Here is a 22136-nt window from a genome sequence, read left to right on the forward strand (position 1 = left end):
AGTAAGCACACAGTTGAAGTCTCCACACAAAAGCCAAGGACCAATAACATTAGTAGAATAAGTAGAGACATCAGTCCAGAGAACCTTCCTATCCATGGTGTCATTGAAAGCATATACCATAGTGAGATGAAATTGGAAAGCAGTACTAATCTCAGTAATCCTCATATGCATTGCCTGGGCACTATAGTGAAGAAAATTAACTTGATATATATTAGGTTTCCAAAGCACCCAAATTCTACCTCCAGGATGGCAAGAAGTATTGGTAGAAATAGACCATCCATCACACAAATTATTTCTTATGGCATTTAGAGACAAAGGCTTTACCTTTGTCTCAAGGAGACCAAACAAATCTACCTGATGAGTATGTAAGAACCACTTAATATGCTTTTGCTTAGATAGTTTGTTCAGCCCCCTAACATTCCAAAATCCAAACCTAGGCATTACTCCCAGGGGGGAGTAATGCACTACCATTAGTACCTATGCCAACTTTAGGGGTAGCATTGTTCAGAGCATTAATGAATGTATACTCCCTGAAATTGGATGTAGCTTTACCAGCAGTAATGATATCCCTCCTACTAATAGCAAGGGGTTTGGCTGGTGTATTTCTTTGGTCTTTGGAGTAGGGACTTGCCGATAAGTTCCATTTTTATTCCATGTCACCGAAGTTTATCTTTGAATCTCTTGAGGAGTAGTAGCAACACCGGAAGAGATGACAAGCCCAATGAGCGGGGGACACGGGTTTAGGTGTAGACACTGGAACAGGCTGAATGATAGGGTCATACCTAATAGGATTGACAGGTGGGATGGGGTCAATCCTAATAGAAACAGGAGGTTGAGACACAGCCTTTGGAATTACAGATTTCTTTTGGACCCATTGCTGCTGTGGTTGAGCTGAAGGTTTCTGATTTTTGGACTTTGGTTTCCTGCAGTGTTCAGTAGCATGACCAGTCCCTCCACACACACCACACAAAATGGGTTGCCATTCACATTCAACATTCAACTTAACAACATGACCATCCTCATCCAAAAATTTGACATAATTAGGTAAGCTTTCACCAAAGGGGACCTCTAGCAAAACCCTAGCAAAACCTAATCGTGTTTTCCCCTCAGTGGACTGGTCACATCGTAAAAATTTACCTAATAAGCCTGCAATTCGAGGTAAACATTTACCCCAATATTTCAGAGGTAAATCCATGATTCTCACCCAAACAGGCACCTTCTTAACATCGTCCTTATTAAGCTGAACATGAGACTCCCAACTTCTAACTATAAGCGGCTTATTATCAAACAAAAAGTGCCCTTGCTTAAGAACAGCCAACTTACTAGCCTCAGAAGAGAAACGAACCAAAAAGATACCATTTGGCAGGAAAGATACCTTGTCAATTGGATAATTTGTCCAGATTCGTCGAACAAACCCCTCAATAATTTCCCAGGGAGGGTTAGCACCCAGGATGAAACAATAGACCGAAGATTTCCAGTAGTTAAGCTCTTCCTGTACATCTTGGTGGTAAATTGCATCAAACCCTCAGGCTCCTCGTCAATTCGTTCCAAGACAGCTTTCTTTTTGCCTTGAACATACCATCCTTCCCCAGATTCATCAATTTCAATAGAATCCAAATTAAAAGGAGCAACACCAGTAATCTCATTCACATTTTTCGTCTTCCCAGTATCCGTATCAGAAGGTTTATTAAATTGCGTAGCAGAAGATGATGAACCAACATTTTTTTTGAGAATTTGTGGTGATTTGGTGACAGTACGATGAATAGTCGATGAAGATCGAGCAACAATCACCATGACTGCGCACACAAATCTAGGGTTATTGTTTTTTCTCTTTTTTTTTCTTTTTCTTTTTGATTAATTTCAGAGCTTTTCTCTCTCTAGATTCTCTCTCATGTTTTCACACAATTTTCACAATTTGAAGACATGGTTAGGCAAATCATTGTTCTCAAAACCCGGTGGTTGCTCTACAAAGACATCTTCTTCCAAATATCCATTTAAAAAAGCGGTTTTAACATCCATTTGGAAGAGTTTAATGCCTTTGTGAGCCGCAAAAACTATAAGTAATCGTATGGCTTCAAGTCTAGCTACCGGTGCATAGGTCTCATCATAGTCAATACCCTCTTGTTGGTTATAACCTTGCACCACTAGCCTAGCCTTGTTCCTTACAATTTCTCCCGAGTCATCAAGCTTATTGCGAAAGACCCACCTAGTACTAATGACGGTATGATTAGGCGGTCTAGGGACTAAGTGTCATACCTCGTTTCTCTTGAATTGATTGAGTTCTTCTTGCATGACAAGCAACCAGTCTGCATCAGTCAGAGCGACTGTTACATTTGAGGGTTCAATTTGAGAAAGGAAGGCATTGTGGGCACAATATTCGTTGAGATGAGCGAGATTGTTGAGGGATGATCTTGTTCGAATTCCCGAGTTGAGATCACTTGTGAGATTAGAGAGTGGATGAGAGCTTTGATGTTTCCACCTCTTTGGAACAACGGTTTCTTGTTCCCCTTCAGCAGCATCAGTCACAGTGACTGATGCTTCGTCACAGTGACTGATGCTACACTACGCAGTTATTGTTCAATGTATATGGCAATAAACACGCTATGATGAATCGTATACAAATAATTAGATCAAAAGTTACTTCTTTATCTAGTGAGATGAACAATTATCGATTCAACAACTAGGATAACCATATATTGAAGTATGAAAAGAATAATTAGCTACTTCCATCAAACCATATAACAATCATCATATCAAGCATAGAGAAAAGACTATAGTGAAATAATAAAAGGAATTAACCTTGAATAATTGTCTTGTAAAAATCTTAAGTTTTTGCTTCTTCGAAAATTGATACGTACGCCGTGATAGAAGATTGATAAAGTTTCTTTACCTTTCATTGTTGGGCCATTGATAACCTTAATTAGTGGACCATTGAATTTCCGTTTCTTTTTGGGTCTGAATAAATGATTAAAATAATAAAAGTACTCTTTAACATCAGTAATTTTTCTATAAGACCGTCTTATAACATAAGACGGGTCTAATAGGAGAGATTAGCCCATGGATAAAATTAAAAAAAATATATAAAACAATCACTACCCATTTCAAGCCACGTCCTACTCCTATGTCCTATCCATCTTCGTTGATGTCCTCCTCAACTCCTCAGTCCTCACTACCCTAACTTCTCCATCTCCGTTGCAAACTTGCAGCCCACATCCTGACCGCCACCACCTCCTCCTCCACGGCCATGAAAAGTCCCGTCCTCATCTCTCCATCAATCAATCAAAACTCAAAGTAAAAATCTCAATAATCATTGCCGACGGCTCCTCGAACGCCAACAATTGACAACTAGGTTTCGTATTTGATTTCGATATTCGAGTTTCTAAAGTTGAATACTTGTGTGTTTTAAATGAAAAACTTTGGGTTGTAAGTTGAAAATTATGGGCTTAATTGAATTTCTTTAGCTTTCTATATATTTAACTTCAAATTTCACAATTTTAATTTGAAAACTTCTTGTGATTAGATTAAGACTCAAGGCTTTCAATTTTGTCAAAAAAACTTAGTACTGCTTTATTAATGTTAAGTGAGATTTTAGTTTAATAACTACTAAATTTAGTTTGAAAACTTTAGGTTGTAAGTTGAAAATTTATTGGTTTGAATTAAGCATTTGTGTAGAAGTGTATAGTCGGTCGTGTATCGTCGCATATGAGGCTGGTATAATTATGATGAGAAGTCAAGTTATTTTGTTCCTTTTTGTTAAGAGTATATTTTAGTTTGAAAACCGAATGTTTTAAGTAGGAAATTCATGGCTTTAAGATGAGTATTCGTGTGGAGTTATGCGAGGAGGGTCGGCGTTTGAGGCTGGAAGTTGAGATGGTATCAATGGTGGGGATGGCGTAACAGGAGATCAAACACATAGAGGAGAGTGAAGTTGAAGAGCAAGTATAGACGTGGATGGAACGGTTTCTTTGATATTCATGACTTCATGTGTTTTTTAGGTTTTTTTCAATAAATATTGGACTTTTTACTAAATGGGCTGGTCTTATGCTAAAAGACCGCCCTATACAACAATTTGTGCTTTAACACTCATGTTAGGGGTGTTCATTCGCGGTTCGGTTCACCGAACCTCTAATTTAATTCGGTTCGCACACGGTTCGGTTCGGCAAAACTCCGAACCTAAACCGCACCGTGAAACGGTTATAAACGGTTCGGTTAACCACTTTAAATGGTTATTAGCGGTTCGGTTACCGGTTAACCGATAATCGTTCTATATTACTTTTTTTTTCAGTTTTCGTTATTCTAATAGTTTAATTAAATTTTCATTATATTTTATACCCAACAATAAAGTTAATAAACTAAACTTTAGCATTAATCAATTTAAGAAATTTAAAATTTGGATACACTAAGAAAATTAAACGAAAGAACAGTTTTTTATATAATAATTTAATTTTTTGCTTACTTTTTTGTGAAACGGTTCTGTTCGCGGTTAACCGGTTATCTAAAATGGCGAACCTTAACCGAACCTTTTCCATAATAAAGTTAACGGTTCGGTTCAACGAACCGCTTTGTCGAAACGGTTCGGTTAATCGAACCTTAAAAATGGACGGTTTTTCGGTTTTGCGGTTCGGTTATTGCGGTTCGGTTTATTTTGAACACCCCTACTCATGTATGTAAGGTTCTATAAATCCGTACTAAAATTATCCATAAAAAACCTTCCTCATATAAAAAGGTAGACAAATGACCAAGACACCCTGAAATAATATAGGTAAACAAATGACATGGACGAAAGGAGTATGTATTTAACTATTTATCCACCATTTTCACACCACCTACAAGATTCTTCATTTCAATGTCAAATAGTCGGGTCATTTCAAAAGCTACTCTGTATTATCTAGGCTGGAGTTGGTGACCTTGCTACTGATGCCAAGAACACAACCATCCCAAAGTTTAGCAGTGATCTCCCAAACACGGAAAAAACAATCGATACTCCTCTTCAGATGAGAATTTTGCAAACCCGGGGACCCGAAATCTCCCACAACTTTTTCCCAATAAACGCAAGACATTCCGGAGGAATCCTCTTCTTGACGTCGATCCTTCAATTTTCTCTATGATGTGACTTCAGAGCTTCCGTGTAGCCACTTTTTGCATTTACCTTCCAAATAACGCTTTTGTATGGAACGTCCAACACATGCTCAAGCGCACAATAAGCGGTAATGGAAGGAGAAGACCTGTATATCCCAATATCCCATAAGTAGAACAACATCAGAAGACCAGTCAATCCCAGTTTACAGGATTGGAACATAACACCATCTTTTACCTATTTAATATTCCAGGTACCTAAAGACGAGGTCCAATTCACATAAATTATACTCGTAGTAACAACTTCACACATCATTCATTAGAATTAACTCCCGGGATCATTCATGGTAGAAGGAAGAATAGAGAATGGATTCCTTCTCCATCACTTTTCTTACATAGGATGAACTCTAATTACCAACAACATTACCCCAGTGCCTCAATGGCTCCCGCAAATTGCGGGGTAAGGTAGGATCGGATGTACGCAACCTTACCCTTGTGTTAACAACACAAAGAGGCTGTTTCCGAATGACCCAAAATGAAAATTGCGTCGAGAACTGCATCGAATGACCGCTACTTCACAAAAGAAAAAAGCGCAGCCACTTTAGTGAGCCATTTTGATTTATTTCATTATAATCCATAACCAAAGAGTAATAGTGAACTCTAATCACCAAAGAAAAAAAAATTGAAGATTATTTGGAATTTGAAAGCGTGGAGAAAAAAAAAAGATGACATTAAGCACGATTCAAATGCACACTCTTCCCCAAGGACAAACAAGAAAAAGAAAGATTGGAGTGCACAAAAAAATTAGCATAATTATACAAATCATCAACATTAAGCACGATTCAAATGCATACACTATTCACTTATTTTTGAAGGATTAAAAAGACGTTCGTCTGACACAACTTGGTTAAGAGACGGGGGTATTTCAATTCTATAGTACAATGTGTCGAAGTTTTGGGCAACATCAGCAATTCACTTGCTCACCTGTAATTCCTTCTCCATCGTCATAGAGCCAGATTTATATAGAATCAAGTTCATCAATACCCCCGCATTGTCAAGTGGATAGTTTAGAAGTACCAGCTCCATTTTCCAGCCCCCAAATTGATGAACTTCAATAGTTTTGACATTAGATGAAAATGGAGCAAGTTTCATACTCGGATGCCACTCATGCTCCTGCTCTGTACCACATGCAGCGGCATTAAGAAGGCCCTGACAAAAAAGTTCATAATTCGTAAGGACAGACAATATGTTTGCTTATTGATTGATTTATGCAAGCAAGTGTAAGGGGGTATGAGTTTTGGTAGACGGTGTCAGAAGGATAATAGATAGTAATAATAGAGGAGTCGAGAAGACGTACAATATATTTGCTTATAGACCGGGTTTATACAAGCCAGTGTAAACAACATATGAGTATTAATAGACGGTGTCGGTAGAATAATAAAGAGTAATAATAGAGGAGTTCACTGAATCATCGGGCACATGGATGCTACTCAGAAAAATTTAGGATGGTGTTTATAACACAAATAACTTTCCTAAATGGGAAAACGTAAACAAAAAATTTCGAGGGATACTTCGTAGCAGTATTCAAAGATTCGAAGTCGAATTAAATTCTTTAGTAATTTCCTTACCTCATTAAAGACAATGGTCACCAGCTGAGGTGAGTTTGCTAGCCAAAATGTCACATACTTCCATGTATCACAGGAACAATAATCAAGATACAGGCTTTCCAGCTTAGAGTATGTAGGTATCCGGGTATCATCAAGCCTGGTAAGAAGCTTCACAAAAGAAAAGCACAAATACTAAAAGGAGATTGTCATACGTGTGAGACAACCCGAAGAATGATATACCTAAATAAGGAATATGTAAGTATCTCAGTTGTACTTGCAACAACAACATTATCCCAGTGCGTCAAGAGCTCCCGTAAATTGGGAGGTAAGAGGGGGTCGGGTGTAAGCAACATTACCCTTATGTTTGCAACACAAAGAGGTTGTTTCCGAATGAGCTAAGATGAAAATTGCATCAAGAAATGCATCAATGACAGCCGCCTGACAATTAAAAGAAGTGCAACCATTTAAGTGAGCCATTTTACTAAATTCCAAAGAATAATGACTCTTGGCTCCATTGAAATTAAAGTGGTTAAGTAGCAACAACCAAAAAGAATTCAGGGAGTAGGACAAACAACAAACCTTGAGAGCGTTAAACATCAGAAATAACTATGAGTTAAGAAGGCTTGAGCTAATCAAATACATTCCCATGGTTAAAGACATTGCCATTGAATTGGACGATGCTTCTTGCCACAATCTATAACTTTTGTGATGATTAACTCGCCTTCAATTGGGAACAGAAATGTTAGCTTCATGTTCCCATAACAATCCGTCAACAATGCAATTAATCCCCTACTCGCTACTACTGTCATGGGTCACAACACTCGTAATCCCATTCAAAATGATATTTATTTGACCCGTCTTAAACAAGAATTTAAACAAGACGAGATAAGTACCTACAAGCAGCTTCCTACAGAAACTCCACCACAAATAGTCACCTCAGGTACTTTACACAGACCTAAGTACACCAGCTATTTTGCTAACCATACTCATAGTCTATCTTGGTTTTGCTTATGTCATTCAATATAGTGCTCCAATATAGTAAACTGTGGGTGGCATACAGCCGAGCCCCCATCGACTAGTCAATCGCATCCCATACAACATTGCTAACTAGACACTTGCCTCATTATGGAGTACATAATAAGCATTCAGTAGCTGCACTCACAAGTCACACCCCACTGATAAAAAGGGGCTCCGGTGAGGAGTTTGTTCTGGACACCAAGCCAAGAGAAGAAGCAGTGTTCACGACTTCACGCACACTAGCCCTGCACCGAATCCATATAGTACATTTAACATTAGGGCCACAATCACGTTTGAGACAAGCATAAGGTTTTTTTTACTTCATATCTCCAACAACAACAACAACAACATCAGAGCCTTAATCCCAAAATGATTTGGGGTCGGCTGACATGAATCATCCTTTCGAACCGTCAATGGGTGAACGCACGCCTCAAAATGCGAATGAAAAAGGGAAGATGAAAAACAAAAGGAAGAACGAAAATGTAATGAAAAGTCAAGGTAAACTTAGGAGTTTTAAAATCGAATTCCGTCTTTCTTTTATAAAAACTTAAAATTTAAATCGAGAGAAAAGATTAAAACGATTTTTAAAAACCGAAATAGAGTTAAGGATCCGGAATGAACCAGGTAAAATCTATAAGAAAGGTAAAATCTATAAGAAAGTGGTTTGTAAAAAAGTGTAATAAAGGAGAGAAGAATAAAATCTGTCAAAAAACATCAAATACTAAAAATCCACGTGTATCCTTTCCCTCCATTGTGCCCTCTCCGTCACCATACTCTCCTCAAGCCCCAGAACTCTCATATCGTGCTCTATCACTCTCAACCATGTCTGTCTCGGTCTTCCTCGACCTCTAGGGACCTTTTTTGTTCTCCAAGTCTCCGGCCTCCTGGCCGGGTGCGTCCATAGGTCTCCTTCTCACATGGCCAAACCATCTTAGTCGGTTTTCCATCATCTTGTCCTCTATTGGCGCCACTTTTACCTTTTCCCTAATCACCTCATTCCTTAACCGATCTTTCCTTGTATGTCCGCACATCCACCTCAACATGCGCATCTCCGCCACACTCATCTTTTGAATGTGACAATGCTTCACGGCCCAACACTCGGAGCGTAAAGTAGAGGCGAGGCCTAATTGCCGTGCGATAAAATTTTCCCTTTAATCTTTGGGGCATATCTTTATCGCATAGAAACCCTGAAGCACTCTTCCATTTCAACCATCCCGCTTTAATTACGTGAGCCACATCTCTGTCTAACTCCTCTTCTTTTTGAATAATAGATCCTAGATATCTGAAGAAATCCGAACCCTCAACAACATTCCCATCGAAAATAATACTCCCCGCCTCTGTCGATCTCAATCCCGCCACCTTAGTGAACTGACACCTCAAATACTCAGTCTTACTCCGCTTCGGTCCGAACCCACGAGTCTCTAAAGTCTGCCTCCACAATTCCAACTTTCTCTCCACCCCCTCTTTTGTCTCATCAATCAACACAATATCATCAGCAAACATCATACACCAAGGGATGTCGTCCTGAATATCCCTTGTCAACTCATCCATAACTATAGCAAAGAGAAAAGGACTAAGTGCGGAACCTTGATGCACCCCGATGGTAATAGGAAATTCTTCCGTTCGCCCAACATTAGTGCGAACACTTGCACTAGCCCCCTCATACATGTCCTTTATGAGGTCAATATATTTTCGCGACACACCCTTTCTCGCCAAAGCCCACCAAAGTACTTCTCTTGGTACCCTATCATATGCCTTTTCCAAGTCAATAAAAACCATATGTAAGTTCTTCTTCTTGTCCCGATGGTATTCCATCAACTGTCTCATGATAAAAATCGCATCCATAGTCGATCTCCGGGGCATAAATCCAAATTGGTTATCCGAGATGTCTACACACCTCCTAAGCCTTTGCTCGATTACCCGCTCCCATAACTTCATCGTATGACTCATAAGTTTAATTCCCCGATAATTGGAACACTCTTGAACATCACCTTTGTTCTTGTACAAAGGGACAAGAGTGCTTCTCCTCCAAGCCGATGACATCTTGTTGCTCCTCCAAATCTTGTTGAAGAGCATGGTTACCCATTCGATCCCTTTCTCCCCGAAGCACCTCCAAACTTCTATGGGTATACCATCCGGTCCCTCTGCTTTCTTTGACCCCATCTTCCTTAACGCCTTTCTAACTTCACTCTTTTGTATTCTACGCACAAATTCCCGATTAACCATGCTTGGTGTTACCTCTACATCCCCAAAACCTTGTTCTTGATGTCCATTGAATAAATTATCAAAGTAAGAACTCCATCTAGCCTTTATTTCGTTATCACGAACGAGAACCTTGTCATCCATATCTTTCACACACCTAACTCTCCCAATATCTCTCGTCTTTCGGTCTCGTATGCGAGCCAGTTTATAGATATCCTTCTCTCCTTCTCTCGTGTCCAACCTGGCATACACTTCTTGGTTAACTTTTGCCCTCGCATCCCGTACGGCCTTTTTAGCGGCTCGTGTAGCCTCCTTGTACTTTTCAAAGTTCTCATCACTCATGCATTTCCCCAGAACCTTATAGCATTCACGTTTAGTCTTTATCGCTTGTCTCACCACATCGTTCCACCAAGATGTGTCCTTACTTGATGGTCTATTCCCTTTAGATTCCCCTAACACCTCCCTCGCCAAATCCTTTACAACATGCTCCAATTTATCCCACGTTGCATCAATATCTTTCTCCTCGCAATCCGACCAAATATCGCTACTTCCAACCTTATCCAAAAACGCTTGTTGGTTTCCCCTTGTAGCTTCCACCACTTGATCCGTGCCTCACCGATTATCTTTCTCTTCCTCAAGTCTCTCTTACCCCGAAAATCAAGAACCACTAGTCTATGTTGTGTTGCGGCACTTTCCCGGGTATGACCTTTTGCAATCGGTGTACTCTTTCCTCCACACATTCCTTACCAAAAGGAAGTCAATTTGACTAGCATTACCTCCACTTCTATAAGTCACCAAATGAGAATGTCTTTTCTCGAACCAAGTGTTCATTATACCCAAGTCATATGCCAAAGCAAAATCCAATATGTCACTTCCTGCTTCATTTCTCTCCCCGAACCCAAAACCCCCATGAATGTTCTCAAAGCCAACTCGACTAGTACCCACATGCCCATTGAGGTCACCACCAATGATCAAATTCTCTCCAATAGGGACTCGTTCTACAACCTCTTCCAAATCTTCCCAGAAGGCTCGTCGAAAAGAAGCATCCAAACCTACTTGAGGTGCGTAAGCACTTATAACCGTCACCACCTCATCCCCGACTACAAGCTTAATGCTCATAATCCTATCACTCTTTCTCGATACTTCTACCACATCATCAATGTAATCTTTATCAATGACAATACCCACTCCATTACGACTTTTGTCTTTACCCGTGTACCAAAGCTTATAACCCCAAGGCGCTATCACCCTTGCTTTATCTCCGACCCACTTTGTCTCTTGTAGACACATTATATGCACTCTCCTTCTTTTCATAACCTCCCCTACCTCAGCTAATCTCCCTGTCAAAGAGCCAACATTCCAAGTACCAAAACGTAACCTACTACCCTTCCTAAAGTCATGTCCTGAATTCTTTACCCGCTCTTGACCATGCTTCCTAGATCCAAACCTATTTGACACCACACCCATACTTCGAGGTGGCGCGCCGCTTTTGGGCGACGACCTAACAACCCTTGCATATTTTTCACTACACCCGGGTCTGGAAGATGTAGCGCACCCTTGCCTATTTGACACCACCCCCAGGTGTAAAGATGGCGCGTCGCTTCCGGGCAACGACCTAGCAACCCTCACATACTTTTCACTACACCCGGGTCTAAGAAGTGCGGCGCTTCGAGGAGACGCCCAACGATGTTCAAATTCCGATTCATGTCCATAAAATGTGACTAAGTTTTTATGCTGGCTGCCACAGACCTACCGCAACCCTCCTCCTTTATCCGGGCTTGGGACCGGCAGCGAATGCCCGAAAACACTCACAGGCGGAGTGATTTTGCAGATTTGTTTCCATAATCAACCTGCAGTAGTAGGACATACTATAGCATTTATCTGTTTTAGCAAAGAGTATCTCTGTTCTTACTCACACAATCACATATTCACACCCCACACATACTTCCCTATTAAAGCGTAGTTTCACACCATATGGTCATTTATGATCAACCCTCCCTTGCTCTTTGGCCTACAAACCAAATTTCATGAACAAGAGGAGTTTTGTCTGTCACAGCCTTGCCTTCCCAAATAAAATGTCTACAAATGGCTTGAATGTTGCGGAGAACACGGGAAGGTTAGATAAAAATAAAGGACCAGTAAGAGCGAATTGCCATCAGCATAGAGCGCATCATCTAACTTCACTGCTGAAAACCTTTCTTGTATTGTATACTATAAGGAAGTAAAAACATCAGTTTAGGAGTTAGTTAAAGGGATCCCATTGTCGCTAACAATGCATAGGATATAAGCAATGCAAACAGGCTTTGAAAAGAAGTTAAATTATGTTATGTTTAGCCCTAAGATAAAGGGTAAGAAGAAGATGGTAAGTCGTCCCCTGGTCTAGGTTTCTTTTTATCTTCTCTTTTTAAGTTAATGGGTAAAGACATTCTAATGTAGTCAATTAAACCTTCCAATAAGCTGCGCCCTTCCTGCATAAGAAAGAGGTCTTGACTCCCACGATATTATCCTTGCTGTAATTTTATCCACCAGCACAACACAATCCAGTTTATTAAGGTTTCTTGGCAGAAATTGATACTCCTACATATCGAAAAGTCATAGCCCTCCAGCTGAAATCCTGATATTTGTAGTAATCTTTGTAACTCAGACTGCACTACATTACTGGTATAAATGTTTGGTTTTGACAAGTCCCGAGGATCTCGGAATGTGGCAAATGCTCTAAGTATGAGAAACACAGACTTGTAATTTGTAATCACCTCTGCAAAACATAGTTAAATCATCTGCAAAACAGAGATGATTTAATCTCACCGCGACACAATGTTGATTAAAACTGAAGTCAGTTTCTGCCCTATATAATTCAGTAACCGAGAAAGATACTCCATGCGGAGCACGAACATGAGGGGGGACATCGGATCTCCTTGTCTAAGCCCCTCTCCCAAGGAAATATCTATGTAACATTCCGTTACTATTAAGGGATAGCTAGGAGTAGTCACACAAACCCATCATCCATTGCGTAAACTTGGTAGGAAAATTAGGCTTAGATCGCATGTCTTGAATGAAGCTCCATTTAATCGTGTCACAAGGCTTCGTAAGATCAATCTTCATTAAGCACTTTGGGGGAGAACTCTTACGGACGTTACAGTTATACTTCCTGAAAATGTCTTGACGTATCATAATGTTATGTACTATATTCCTCCCTGCAACAAACACCTCTTGATTTTCAGAGATTAAGTCATTAGTATCAGTTTCAGCCTAGCACACAACATTTTAGAAATGAACTTGTAAACTGTAAGCCAGTGTGTCTAGTAAAGAGAGATAGTATTGACCTTTGCCCTAAATCAGTAATATGCTGCATAAACAAAAGCATTATGAACTGCATCCTGGGAAATGTGTAACTGGCCATCCAGATCTTCAGTGTAGTATACACTATACCGCATTCTGCTCATTTCTCTTCTTAATATTCTTATGAAAGAACTCAGTGTTTAAATCGCCTTGATGAATCCATTGAGCTTTCCATTTCTGGTGGAGGAACATCATGTATTTATTCGCAACAATTCTCCGTTCAGCATCTGCTAATAGGGGATCATATGAGTTGGCATGTAAGCCCTTCGAGCATTCTCAAGCTGGCTAGCTCACTTTTTTACTTCTATAGAATATCACTGAACTCTTCATAATTCAGAGCTTAAGGATACTCTTCATAATTCAGCAGCTTAATAAGGCATCTCAGAATGTGGCACATTCTTGTAGGATAATAGGGGAGTGGTCAAAAATACCCCCCGGAGCAAAGAATGCAGTAGCTTGGGAAAACAGATATCATCCATTAAAAATTTGCCATGGCCCTATCAATTTGAAAACTCCAAGAACTTTCCTTTCTATTGTAAAAACAACCCATCGGACTAATCCCTGCAACCGAACACTTCAAACACATAATCTTTGAGTCTCGGCATTTGTTTCTTAACCTTATTTAGACCCGACACTCCGCACTGCTATATTATCCATGTATCGGAGGAGGATCCTACTCCTCGTGATCAGTAGCATTTCCAACCGCACCAAACCTCATACTTGGGTTCTGAGTATCATTCCTAATCATGCTACTGTTTAGATTATCAGGACAACCGGACCTATCTCAGGAGTCCCCGCAGCAGTTCCCTGTAGCAATGAGAAGCCATTTAGAGTGGAACACTCGAAACAGGCTTGCTAGTACTCTTACTGGCACTCGGCTTCTTCCCTTGGACTATATGAAAACCTTGGGTATCCATATCATTGAATTACCAGCTTAATATTGAGTAATTAGATGCCCAAATTTTCTGGCACTTGGCTTCTTCTCTTGGACTATATGAAAATTACTTGGTTTCATAATTGCGATATTGTGTAGAACTTCTAGTTCAAACTTGATAGTTTTAACAAACTAAGCAAAGTCGTGAGAGATGGTACTCATGACCTAGATTCAAACCCCGTTAGCAATATAAATGTCCTTGTGGCTCCCTTTGCACCAAAAAACAAAAAAAAACAAAAAACAAAGTGCACAAAAGGTCCAACACAAGTGAGTCATCCTACATGTCAGAACAATTATAAACATTCGGTTTCCTTTACGCATGAACAAATTATATGTTAAAATCAAGTTGAGCTAAAAACCGATTGTCATAAATTGATAAACATAATATAAGAAAAATATTGTTGCTCTAAAAAAAGGGGCCCGTAGAGGGTATTATGGTCAACAACTACTTGACCATTTTGGTTTCTATGAGAGGGAGCATTTACGTGTTTTTATGCCCAGCCTAAAAGCCTGCCACGGGATCAAGCATAGTCCTTGCCTTGAAAACCGATGTGCATAACAACAATATTTGAATCGAATTCCACATGAACTCATTTGCTTCCAAATAGTTACGACTCAACCCATTTATGTTTTTAAGGATTAAAAGAAAAAGGCATGCGCCATTGTTAATAGAGACAGCTATTTCAATTCTATAGTACAGTATGTTGAAGTCTTGGGCAACATCAACAATTCTTTGCTCACCTCTAATTCCTCCTCCATTGTCATAGTGCCACATTTATATAGAATCAATCTCTTCAATACTCCAGCATTCTCAAGCAGATAGTTTAAAAGTAGCAGCTCCATTTTCCCGCCCTCAAATCGATGAACTTCAATAGTTTTGACATTAGATGAAAATGGAGCAAGTTCCATACTCGGGCGCCACTCGTGCTCGTGCTCTGTACGACATGTATCAGCAATGCCCTAACAATCAATTTCATAATTCGTAAGGATAGACAATATGTTTGCTTATGGGCAAGTGTAAGGGGTATGAGTGTTGGTAAACAGTGTCGGAAGTATAGAGAAGTAGAGAGAAATAATAAAGGAGTCGAGGAGACAAACAATATGTTTGCTTATAGACCGGTTTATACAAGGAAGTGTAAGCAACATATAATATACTCCCTCCTAGTCGCTCATTTCTTCCCCCTTCCATTTTGCACAAGAAATAAGGAAATGATTTTAAGGCATTCCAGATTCTTAATTCTATTTCGGTTTTCAAAATCGTTTTAATATTTTCTCTCGATTTAAATTTTAAGTTTTTATAAAAGAAATCCGAAATTCGATTTTTAAAACCTCTAAGTTTACCTTGACTTTCCACTACATTTTCGCTCTCCCTTTTGTTTGTCATTTTCCCTTTTCTATTCGCATTTTGAGGTGTGCGTTCACCCATGAACGGGTCTAAAGGATGATTCATGTCAGCCGACCCCAAATCATTTTGAGATTAAGGCTTTGATGTTGTTGTTGTTGTTTACAAAACTAAATAACTTCCGTAAATAGAAAACGAAACAAAAAACTTAGAGGGATAACCAACGAATGTCTAAAGAAATACTTCGTAGCTGACAAGGATAGTAATAGTCAACAAAATCTCGCACTATTCAAAGACTCAAAGTCCTATTAAATCCTTTAGTAATTTCCTTACCTCATTAAAGACCATGGTCACAAGTAGAGGTGGCAATCGGTCACTCGGGTCTGTTAGAGGTCGGGTCAAAGCGGGTCGTGTACGGGTTATATCAGGTCAGTGGCTGGTTCGGGTCGGTTCGGTGCATGTCGGGCCATCAACGGGTGGCAAACTAGGTCGGTCATTAGCGAATCAGTGTCGGGTCAAGTTATGAGCATATATTTTATCTTATATATTTAGTTTTAGATGGTAATTTTATGTTTAAACAAAGGGTAGGTGTATTAATTGTAGTTTAAAGTGAAAATAATTAAGATGAATATCAATTTGGTTTTATTTAAACCATTATTAAACTAGTTCATTATCGGGTCATCTATCGGATTGAGAAAATATCGGGTCTCGGTCACGGGTCGGGTCGGGTCGGTTCGGGTCGGGTTGGGAAAAATGAGGCTAAAATGAGGCTGCTATCGGTTATCGGAACGGGTCGGATCGATTTCGGTTCACCCAATTTTCGGGTCGAGTTTCGGGTGGGTAGGGTCTGATCTTGCCGGCTCTAGACTCACAAGTGTAAGCGGGATATGAGTATTCATAGAGAGTGACACTAGAATAATAAAGAGTACATATTTACATAATCCTCCCTCCAATTCCATAATTTCTTCCCATTGTTTGTGGGCACGGGTATTAAGGAGAGGAATAAAATAAGAGTAAAAGAGTTGGGTGGGGTTTGGTGATATGAGAGAGGTATGAATAATTAAGAATTAAATAAGGAATTGTGGGCCAAAACATTAAGGAAAGTAATAAAATATGAGTAAAAGAGTTGGGTGGAGTTTAGTGATAGGAGAGGCATGAATAAAATAAGAGTAAAAGTTTCCAAAATAAAAAAGGGGAAAAAAACCTTCCGTTTTAGGAAATAGGGAAGAATATATAGAATATGAGGGAGTAATAGAGAAGCTCACCAGGCACATGAATGCAACATTGCAACTCAGAAAAATTACGGGCTAAACGGTGTTTATAACAAGAAAAACTTCCCTAAAAAACGTAAACAAGTAACTTAAGAGGTATAACACGGAATGACTAAACAAATACTCCGTAGCTGACAAGGTTAGTAATAGCAAACAAAATCTCGCACTTTTCAAAAACTCAGAGTCCTATTAAATCCTTTAGTAATTTCCTTACCTCATTAAAGACAATGGTCTCAAGTTGAGGTGACTTCGTTAGCCAGGATGTCACATACTTCCATGTATTACAGCAACAAGAATCAAGGTGCAGGCTTTTCAGCTTAGAGTATGTAGGTATTCGGGTATCATCAAGCCTGGTAAGAAGCTTCACAAAAAAGAAGCACAAATACAATAATGAGATTGTTGATAAAACTCCAAAAAAGCATTTTCCTTTGACCCTTACATACGAGACAGACCAACTAACGATATACCTAACTACCTAAGTAAGGAATATGTAACTATGTAAGTATCTCAGTTGTACTCGCAAGTCGCAACAACAACATTACTCCAGCGGCTCAAGGGCTCCGGTAAATTGGGAGGTAAGACGGGGTCGGATATACGGAGCCTTACCCTTGTGTTTGCAACACAAAGAGGTTGTTTCCAAATAACCAAAGATGAAAATTGCGTCCAGAAGTGCATCAATGACAGCCACCTCAACAAAAGGAAACGCAACCATTTAAGTGAGCCATTTTGTTGTATTCCATCATAAATCATAATACATGACCAAAAATGACGACTCTTTGACTCCATTGGAATTGAAAGTAGTTATAGTAGCAACAACCAAAAAGAATTCAGGGAGTAAGACGTACAAACCTTTAGAGCGTTAAACGTCAGAATTAACTCTCTGGCATTTTGGGCACCTCTAATAAGATCAAGGACATATTCAGCGAGAGGGCCATGAAATTCATAGGAATGAAAACCTATTTCAACCCTAGAAGGAGAGCATGATTTCTTCAACAACAAGGTCATATCCACATCCACATCAGACCATGAGCACAAGTATGATACAACAACAACAACAACAACATCAGAGCCTTAATCCCAAAATGATTTGGGGTCGGCTGACATGAATCATCCTTTCGAACCGTCCATGGGTGAACGCACGCCTCAAAATGCGAATAAAAAAAGGGAAGATAAAAAACAAAAGGGAGAACGAAAATGTAATGGAAAGTCAAGGTGAACTTAGGGGTTTTAAAATCGAATTCCGTCTTTCTTTTATAAAAACTTAAAATTTAAATCGAGAGAAAAGGTTAAAACGATTTTTAAAAACCGAAATAGAGTTAAGGATCCGGAATGAACCAGGTAAAATCTATAAGAAGTATACCGTCAGTTCTTCAAGTATGATAAACTTGCCAAATTAGGGGCATCAAACTCGACATGACCTCGACAGAAGTATACCGTCAGTTCTTCAAGTGCTAAAGTAGAAATGCGAACATGATCTCTACCCAATCCACAGTCGATAAGAACCAACTCTTTCAGCCGTGAACAACCAACACAAAACCTTTTAACGGACTCTGCGTTCATGAATGTTACTTGGATGAGTTTAAGAAACCTGAGGCTTGGCAAGGAGACTAAGCTAGGGACTTTCAAGTCCACTTTGTGTCTAACCGAGTGAATTTCTAGTGACACCAAAGTTTGAGAACTGAGGATACAGTTAGGCAAAGAGATTTGTTGGTAAAAAATGTACAGATCTAGATGCCGAACTCCCTTTAGTATTGCAGCACTAATCCACAAAAGGAGATGTGAACTAGCATATTCGCGGTCGCGTTTAAGTTTCAGACTGAACTTCTGAATTGATGTTACTCTATGCAACACGAGTACTCCAGAAACAAACATCTCAAAACCCGTATTGAGAGTTTCATTTCCATGTGAGCTTAGCTCATAATATTCTCGATCGTCAAAAGAAAGGCTAGTTGTTAATGTGAAAAGATACCGCCATCTAGTTGACAACAAACTCGTCTGCAGTGCAGTCAATGTTGGGAGGAATGAAAGAATGTGACCAAGTAACTCATCAGGTAAGCTACTAATCCTGTCCAAACTACCTTCATCTCTTATTTCCGAAACTTTACGACGCTTTGTAGAACGAATCATCACCTGATATCAAACCCAATAACGATAACAGTGTGAATCATGAAATGTTATCTAAAAATTCAACCTTTATGCTTCTCTTTTTATAGGATGAAAATCAATTGCTAATGCTACAAAGTCATATTTTCAATTACATGAGAAAAATGGTGGGTAATGTTGAAATTATCAAATCAATTTGTCTTCCATTTTCAGTGCTAGATGCATATTGTGAGAAATGATAGATACCAAATTACCAAAACAATAAATAAACTTAAAATTATGAAAACCCCATGAAACCCTAATTGAAAACCCCTAAATAAAATAAACACATAGATTAACGCAACTTTAAAGGAAAATCAGCAAGATTTCGTGAATTAATACAAGGAAAAAGAGGAATTACGAGAGATCAATGTATATACATACCTGCTTTAGTGCTCTGATTCAATTCGTAAGTGTGTGCTAGTTTGAGTGGAATGCGACCATCTTACGCCATGTTCTTTTGGACTTAATTTCGATTTAATAAGTTGATTGATTCGAACTTCATTCGATTGATTGATTGATTCGATTGATTAGTTGATTGATTGATTCAATTCATATTAGTTTATTTTAACATTACTATTATTATTCTTATTGATATCATTATTATTATTATTATATTAATGTATTTACTATAGTTATTATTATATTATTTTTTTGATTATTATATTACTATTATATTTATTAATAATTAATTCGTATTGTTTATATTATTATATTTATATTTAATATATTTATTATTATTATTATTATTATTATTATTATTATTATTATTATTATTATTATCATCATCATCATTATTATTATTATTATATTATATTTATTATTTTATTAATATATTCATTATTATTAATATTATTCATAAAATATTTATTATTATTATTATTATTATTATTATTATTATTATTATAATAATAAGTTATTATATTATATTTATTATTTTATTAATATACTCATTATTATTAATATTATTAATCACATATTTATTATTATTATATTTAATATTATTATATTAATAAGTTATAATATTAGACCTATTATTATTATATTATTATTTATTTTTTAGTTATTAATATTAATATATTATATTATTATTAATAATTTTATCATTTATATTACTAATATTATTATTATTATTATTATTTTTTAAAAGATGCGCGCAGCTTTCATTAAAATAAAAATAAAAGGTTTACATGAAATTGGTGGGGAGCCGAGAGACAATCTGGGCTCCCACACCCTTAGCAATAGTAAAGCTAAGACGAGTAAAAATGTAAGCGGCTACCCGAGCCCCAAAGATCCGAGATACCGAGAATTTCGGATCCGCTGAGCAAGGCAACAAAGATCCGAACTCGCCTCCCCGGTGAAGATAAAGAGAAAGGTAGAAAACCATAACCGCTACCGCGCACAAATCCCCATACTTAGCACACTTTTTCGAAAGCAAAGATCGGCCGACAACCGGCCCGCACAAAATCGCAACCAGTCGAGTCAAAGGTGAAGAACCCGTCGGGTCGACACACACATCACGCCCCCGTCCCAAGAATAAAGCAATAAATCCGCGGGACGAAGAGAGCCACCATGCCCATCAACCAAACCGATATCAACCTCCTTCCCCGCGTAAATACCGGATCTATAGCGGATGTCAAAAAGAGTGTCCGGACAAAGTTATGCCGATGTTTAACGCCCACAGTACTAGTACAAGAAACAGCGTGGTCCCCAAAAACATCTCCAGCAAAAACCCGAGAGAAAGCAGGACATGGCCTAGATACCGTGAATAACGGAACACCCAGACGATACCCCAGCACACTCCGGTAAGTCCTCCCGTTCATAGTCTGCCCCAACCCTAAGATAGGAACCGCACGTAACCAATTGGAGGAGTGAGAACCTTTGAGGCGCATAAAGCAAGTGGCGCGATGTCAAAGAGAAAGACTACGAGGGCGAAGAAAGAATCGTGAAATAAATGTACGCCAATTTCTTCATAAGTTTGGGGGCGCAATTTCACTAGGGTGACCTAAAATATCGAGAACCTCGTAGTCGCATGAGAAACACTGCGCAAAGCATCATCAAAAAAGGGGCCAACAGACTCTACAACACGAAGGAAGGGCCGAGGAGCTTAGCCTCAGTAAACCTTGATGGCGCAAGCGGGACGCAATAAAAGCATAAAATAAAACATCTCCCGCCGCATAGACACCAAGTCCACCAAGATAAAAAGGGAATGTAGCAAGGCGCCACTGCCAATCCCCAAATCCCGGCCCTGACGCGGTGACAATACGTTCCAAGCTAGAACACAGAGCGGTATCAAAAGGAAGATGGACAGACCCAAAAACACTAGGGGAGCAAGTACGAAGGGAGAAGTAGAGCTTAGAAATACCAGTACAAGCTCGAAGAAGAAGCAACTCATATTGCGGGTCCTCAATCCTCGCAACCAAGTCCATTAGCTCAATGGTCTTAGTTACTCTCGTCGCCACAATCTCACAGCTAAACCCAGGACAAGTACTGACAGGTCCTCCCAATACTGTAACACCGCGCAATGGCCGAGAGATAAAAGTGGGGAAGACCCCAGGTAGCCGGCTCCGTGGGTCCTCAACATGCCAAAAGACCTCCGTCTTGGAGACATTATGGTGTAAACCAAAACGAGGGCCATCCAACCTAATCAAGTCCAAAACCTTCCCCACCTCCAAAGTATCACCCACAATGGTGCCATCATCTAAGTTCCATGAAGCAAATATGGTAGGCCGACATTTTGTGTTAAAACAGGCAGCTTTCTCAAGAGAAATGAAGAGCACAATTGCAAGATTCCATGGACAAAATGACATCATATGGTCCCCTTTTTGTACAAGCAAAAGGCCAAAGTAATTGAAGAAGCAAAAACAACAAAATGGACAGCATTTTGTCACACCTAAACAGGCTGCCAAGCTTGTTTATTTGGACCCATTTGTTGTGCTTTTTTGTGTAAAATATCTACTTGTACTTTTGTCCATTTATGCTTTCAATTGTAGCCTTTAGATTTACTTTTAGATGGATGGTTTGGATGTAATTTGAGTCTCTATTTAAAGAGCACCTATCCCTTGTAATAATTTCAGATTTGAAGTTTATGAGAAATGAAAATGTGAGGTTTTTTTGAAAAAACCCTTTCTTTAGTTCTTTGCTTAGTGCTTGAACAACCTCCTTTGCTTAGTGCTTGGAGATGACTCTATCCATTTGCTTAGTGC

The 22136-nt window shown here is 39.0% G+C and overlaps 3 protein-coding genes and 1 long non-coding RNA gene across 9 annotated transcripts; all 4 read right to left on the reverse strand.

Annotated features, from left to right (window-relative positions):
• Positions 1-4832: 4832 nt before the first annotated feature.
• LOC141640360 (uncharacterized) lies at positions 4833-8025 on the reverse strand. Of its 2 annotated transcripts, XR_012542976.1 has the most exons (4): positions 7040-8025; positions 6705-6851; positions 6061-6285; positions 4833-5225 (listed from the first exon to the last, which is right to left on the reverse strand). It is a non-coding gene; the product is annotated as an uncharacterized LOC141640360 (long non-coding RNA). The 2 variants fall into 2 exon arrangements; XR_012542975.1 differs by lacking the exon at positions 4833-5225 and having other exon boundaries at positions 5939-6285; positions 7040-8019.
• A 3685-nt stretch (positions 8026-11710) lies between these two features.
• LOC141640425 (uncharacterized) lies at positions 11711-13436 on the reverse strand. The gene is made up of 5 exons (XM_074449229.1): positions 13332-13436; positions 12899-13151; positions 12440-12657; positions 12039-12113; positions 11711-11752 (listed from the first exon to the last, which is right to left on the reverse strand). Exons 1-5 carry the CDS (start codon positions 13434-13436, stop codon positions 11711-11713), a joined length of 693 nt encoding a protein of 230 aa, XP_074305330.1.
• LOC141640396 (F-box/LRR-repeat protein At5g38396-like) lies at positions 12334-19384 on the reverse strand. 5 transcript variants are annotated; one of them, XM_074449197.1, is made up of 6 exons: positions 19315-19345; positions 17395-18918; positions 17003-17149; positions 14917-15135; positions 13226-14048; positions 12335-13096 (listed from the first exon to the last, which is right to left on the reverse strand). In XM_074449197.1, exons 2-5 carry the CDS (start codon positions 17572-17574, stop codon positions 13998-14000), a joined length of 597 nt encoding a protein of 198 aa, XP_074305298.1. In that variant the 5' UTR covers positions 17575-18918; positions 19315-19345; the 3' UTR covers positions 12335-13096; positions 13226-13997. The 5 variants fall into 5 exon arrangements, with proteins under 5 accessions (XP_074305299.1, XP_074305298.1, XP_074305301.1 ...); XM_074449200.1 differs by having other exon boundaries at positions 12336-13096; positions 17638-18918; positions 19315-19384; XM_074449198.1 differs by lacking the exon at positions 19315-19345 and having other exon boundaries at positions 12334-14048; positions 17395-17628.
• On the reverse strand, positions 18151-18915 carry LOC141640426 (F-box/LRR-repeat protein At3g59200-like). Its single transcript, XM_074449230.1, has one exon. The coding sequence runs from the start codon at positions 18913-18915 to the stop codon at positions 18151-18153; it is 765 nt and encodes a 254-aa protein (XP_074305331.1).
• Positions 19385-22136: the final 2752 nt, after the last annotated feature.

Source organism: Silene latifolia, unplaced genomic scaffold (assembly GCF_048544455.1).
Source record: "Silene latifolia isolate original U9 population unplaced genomic scaffold, ASM4854445v1 scaffold_79, whole genome shotgun sequence".
Taxonomy (NCBI): domain Eukaryota; kingdom Viridiplantae; phylum Streptophyta; class Magnoliopsida; order Caryophyllales; family Caryophyllaceae; genus Silene; species Silene latifolia.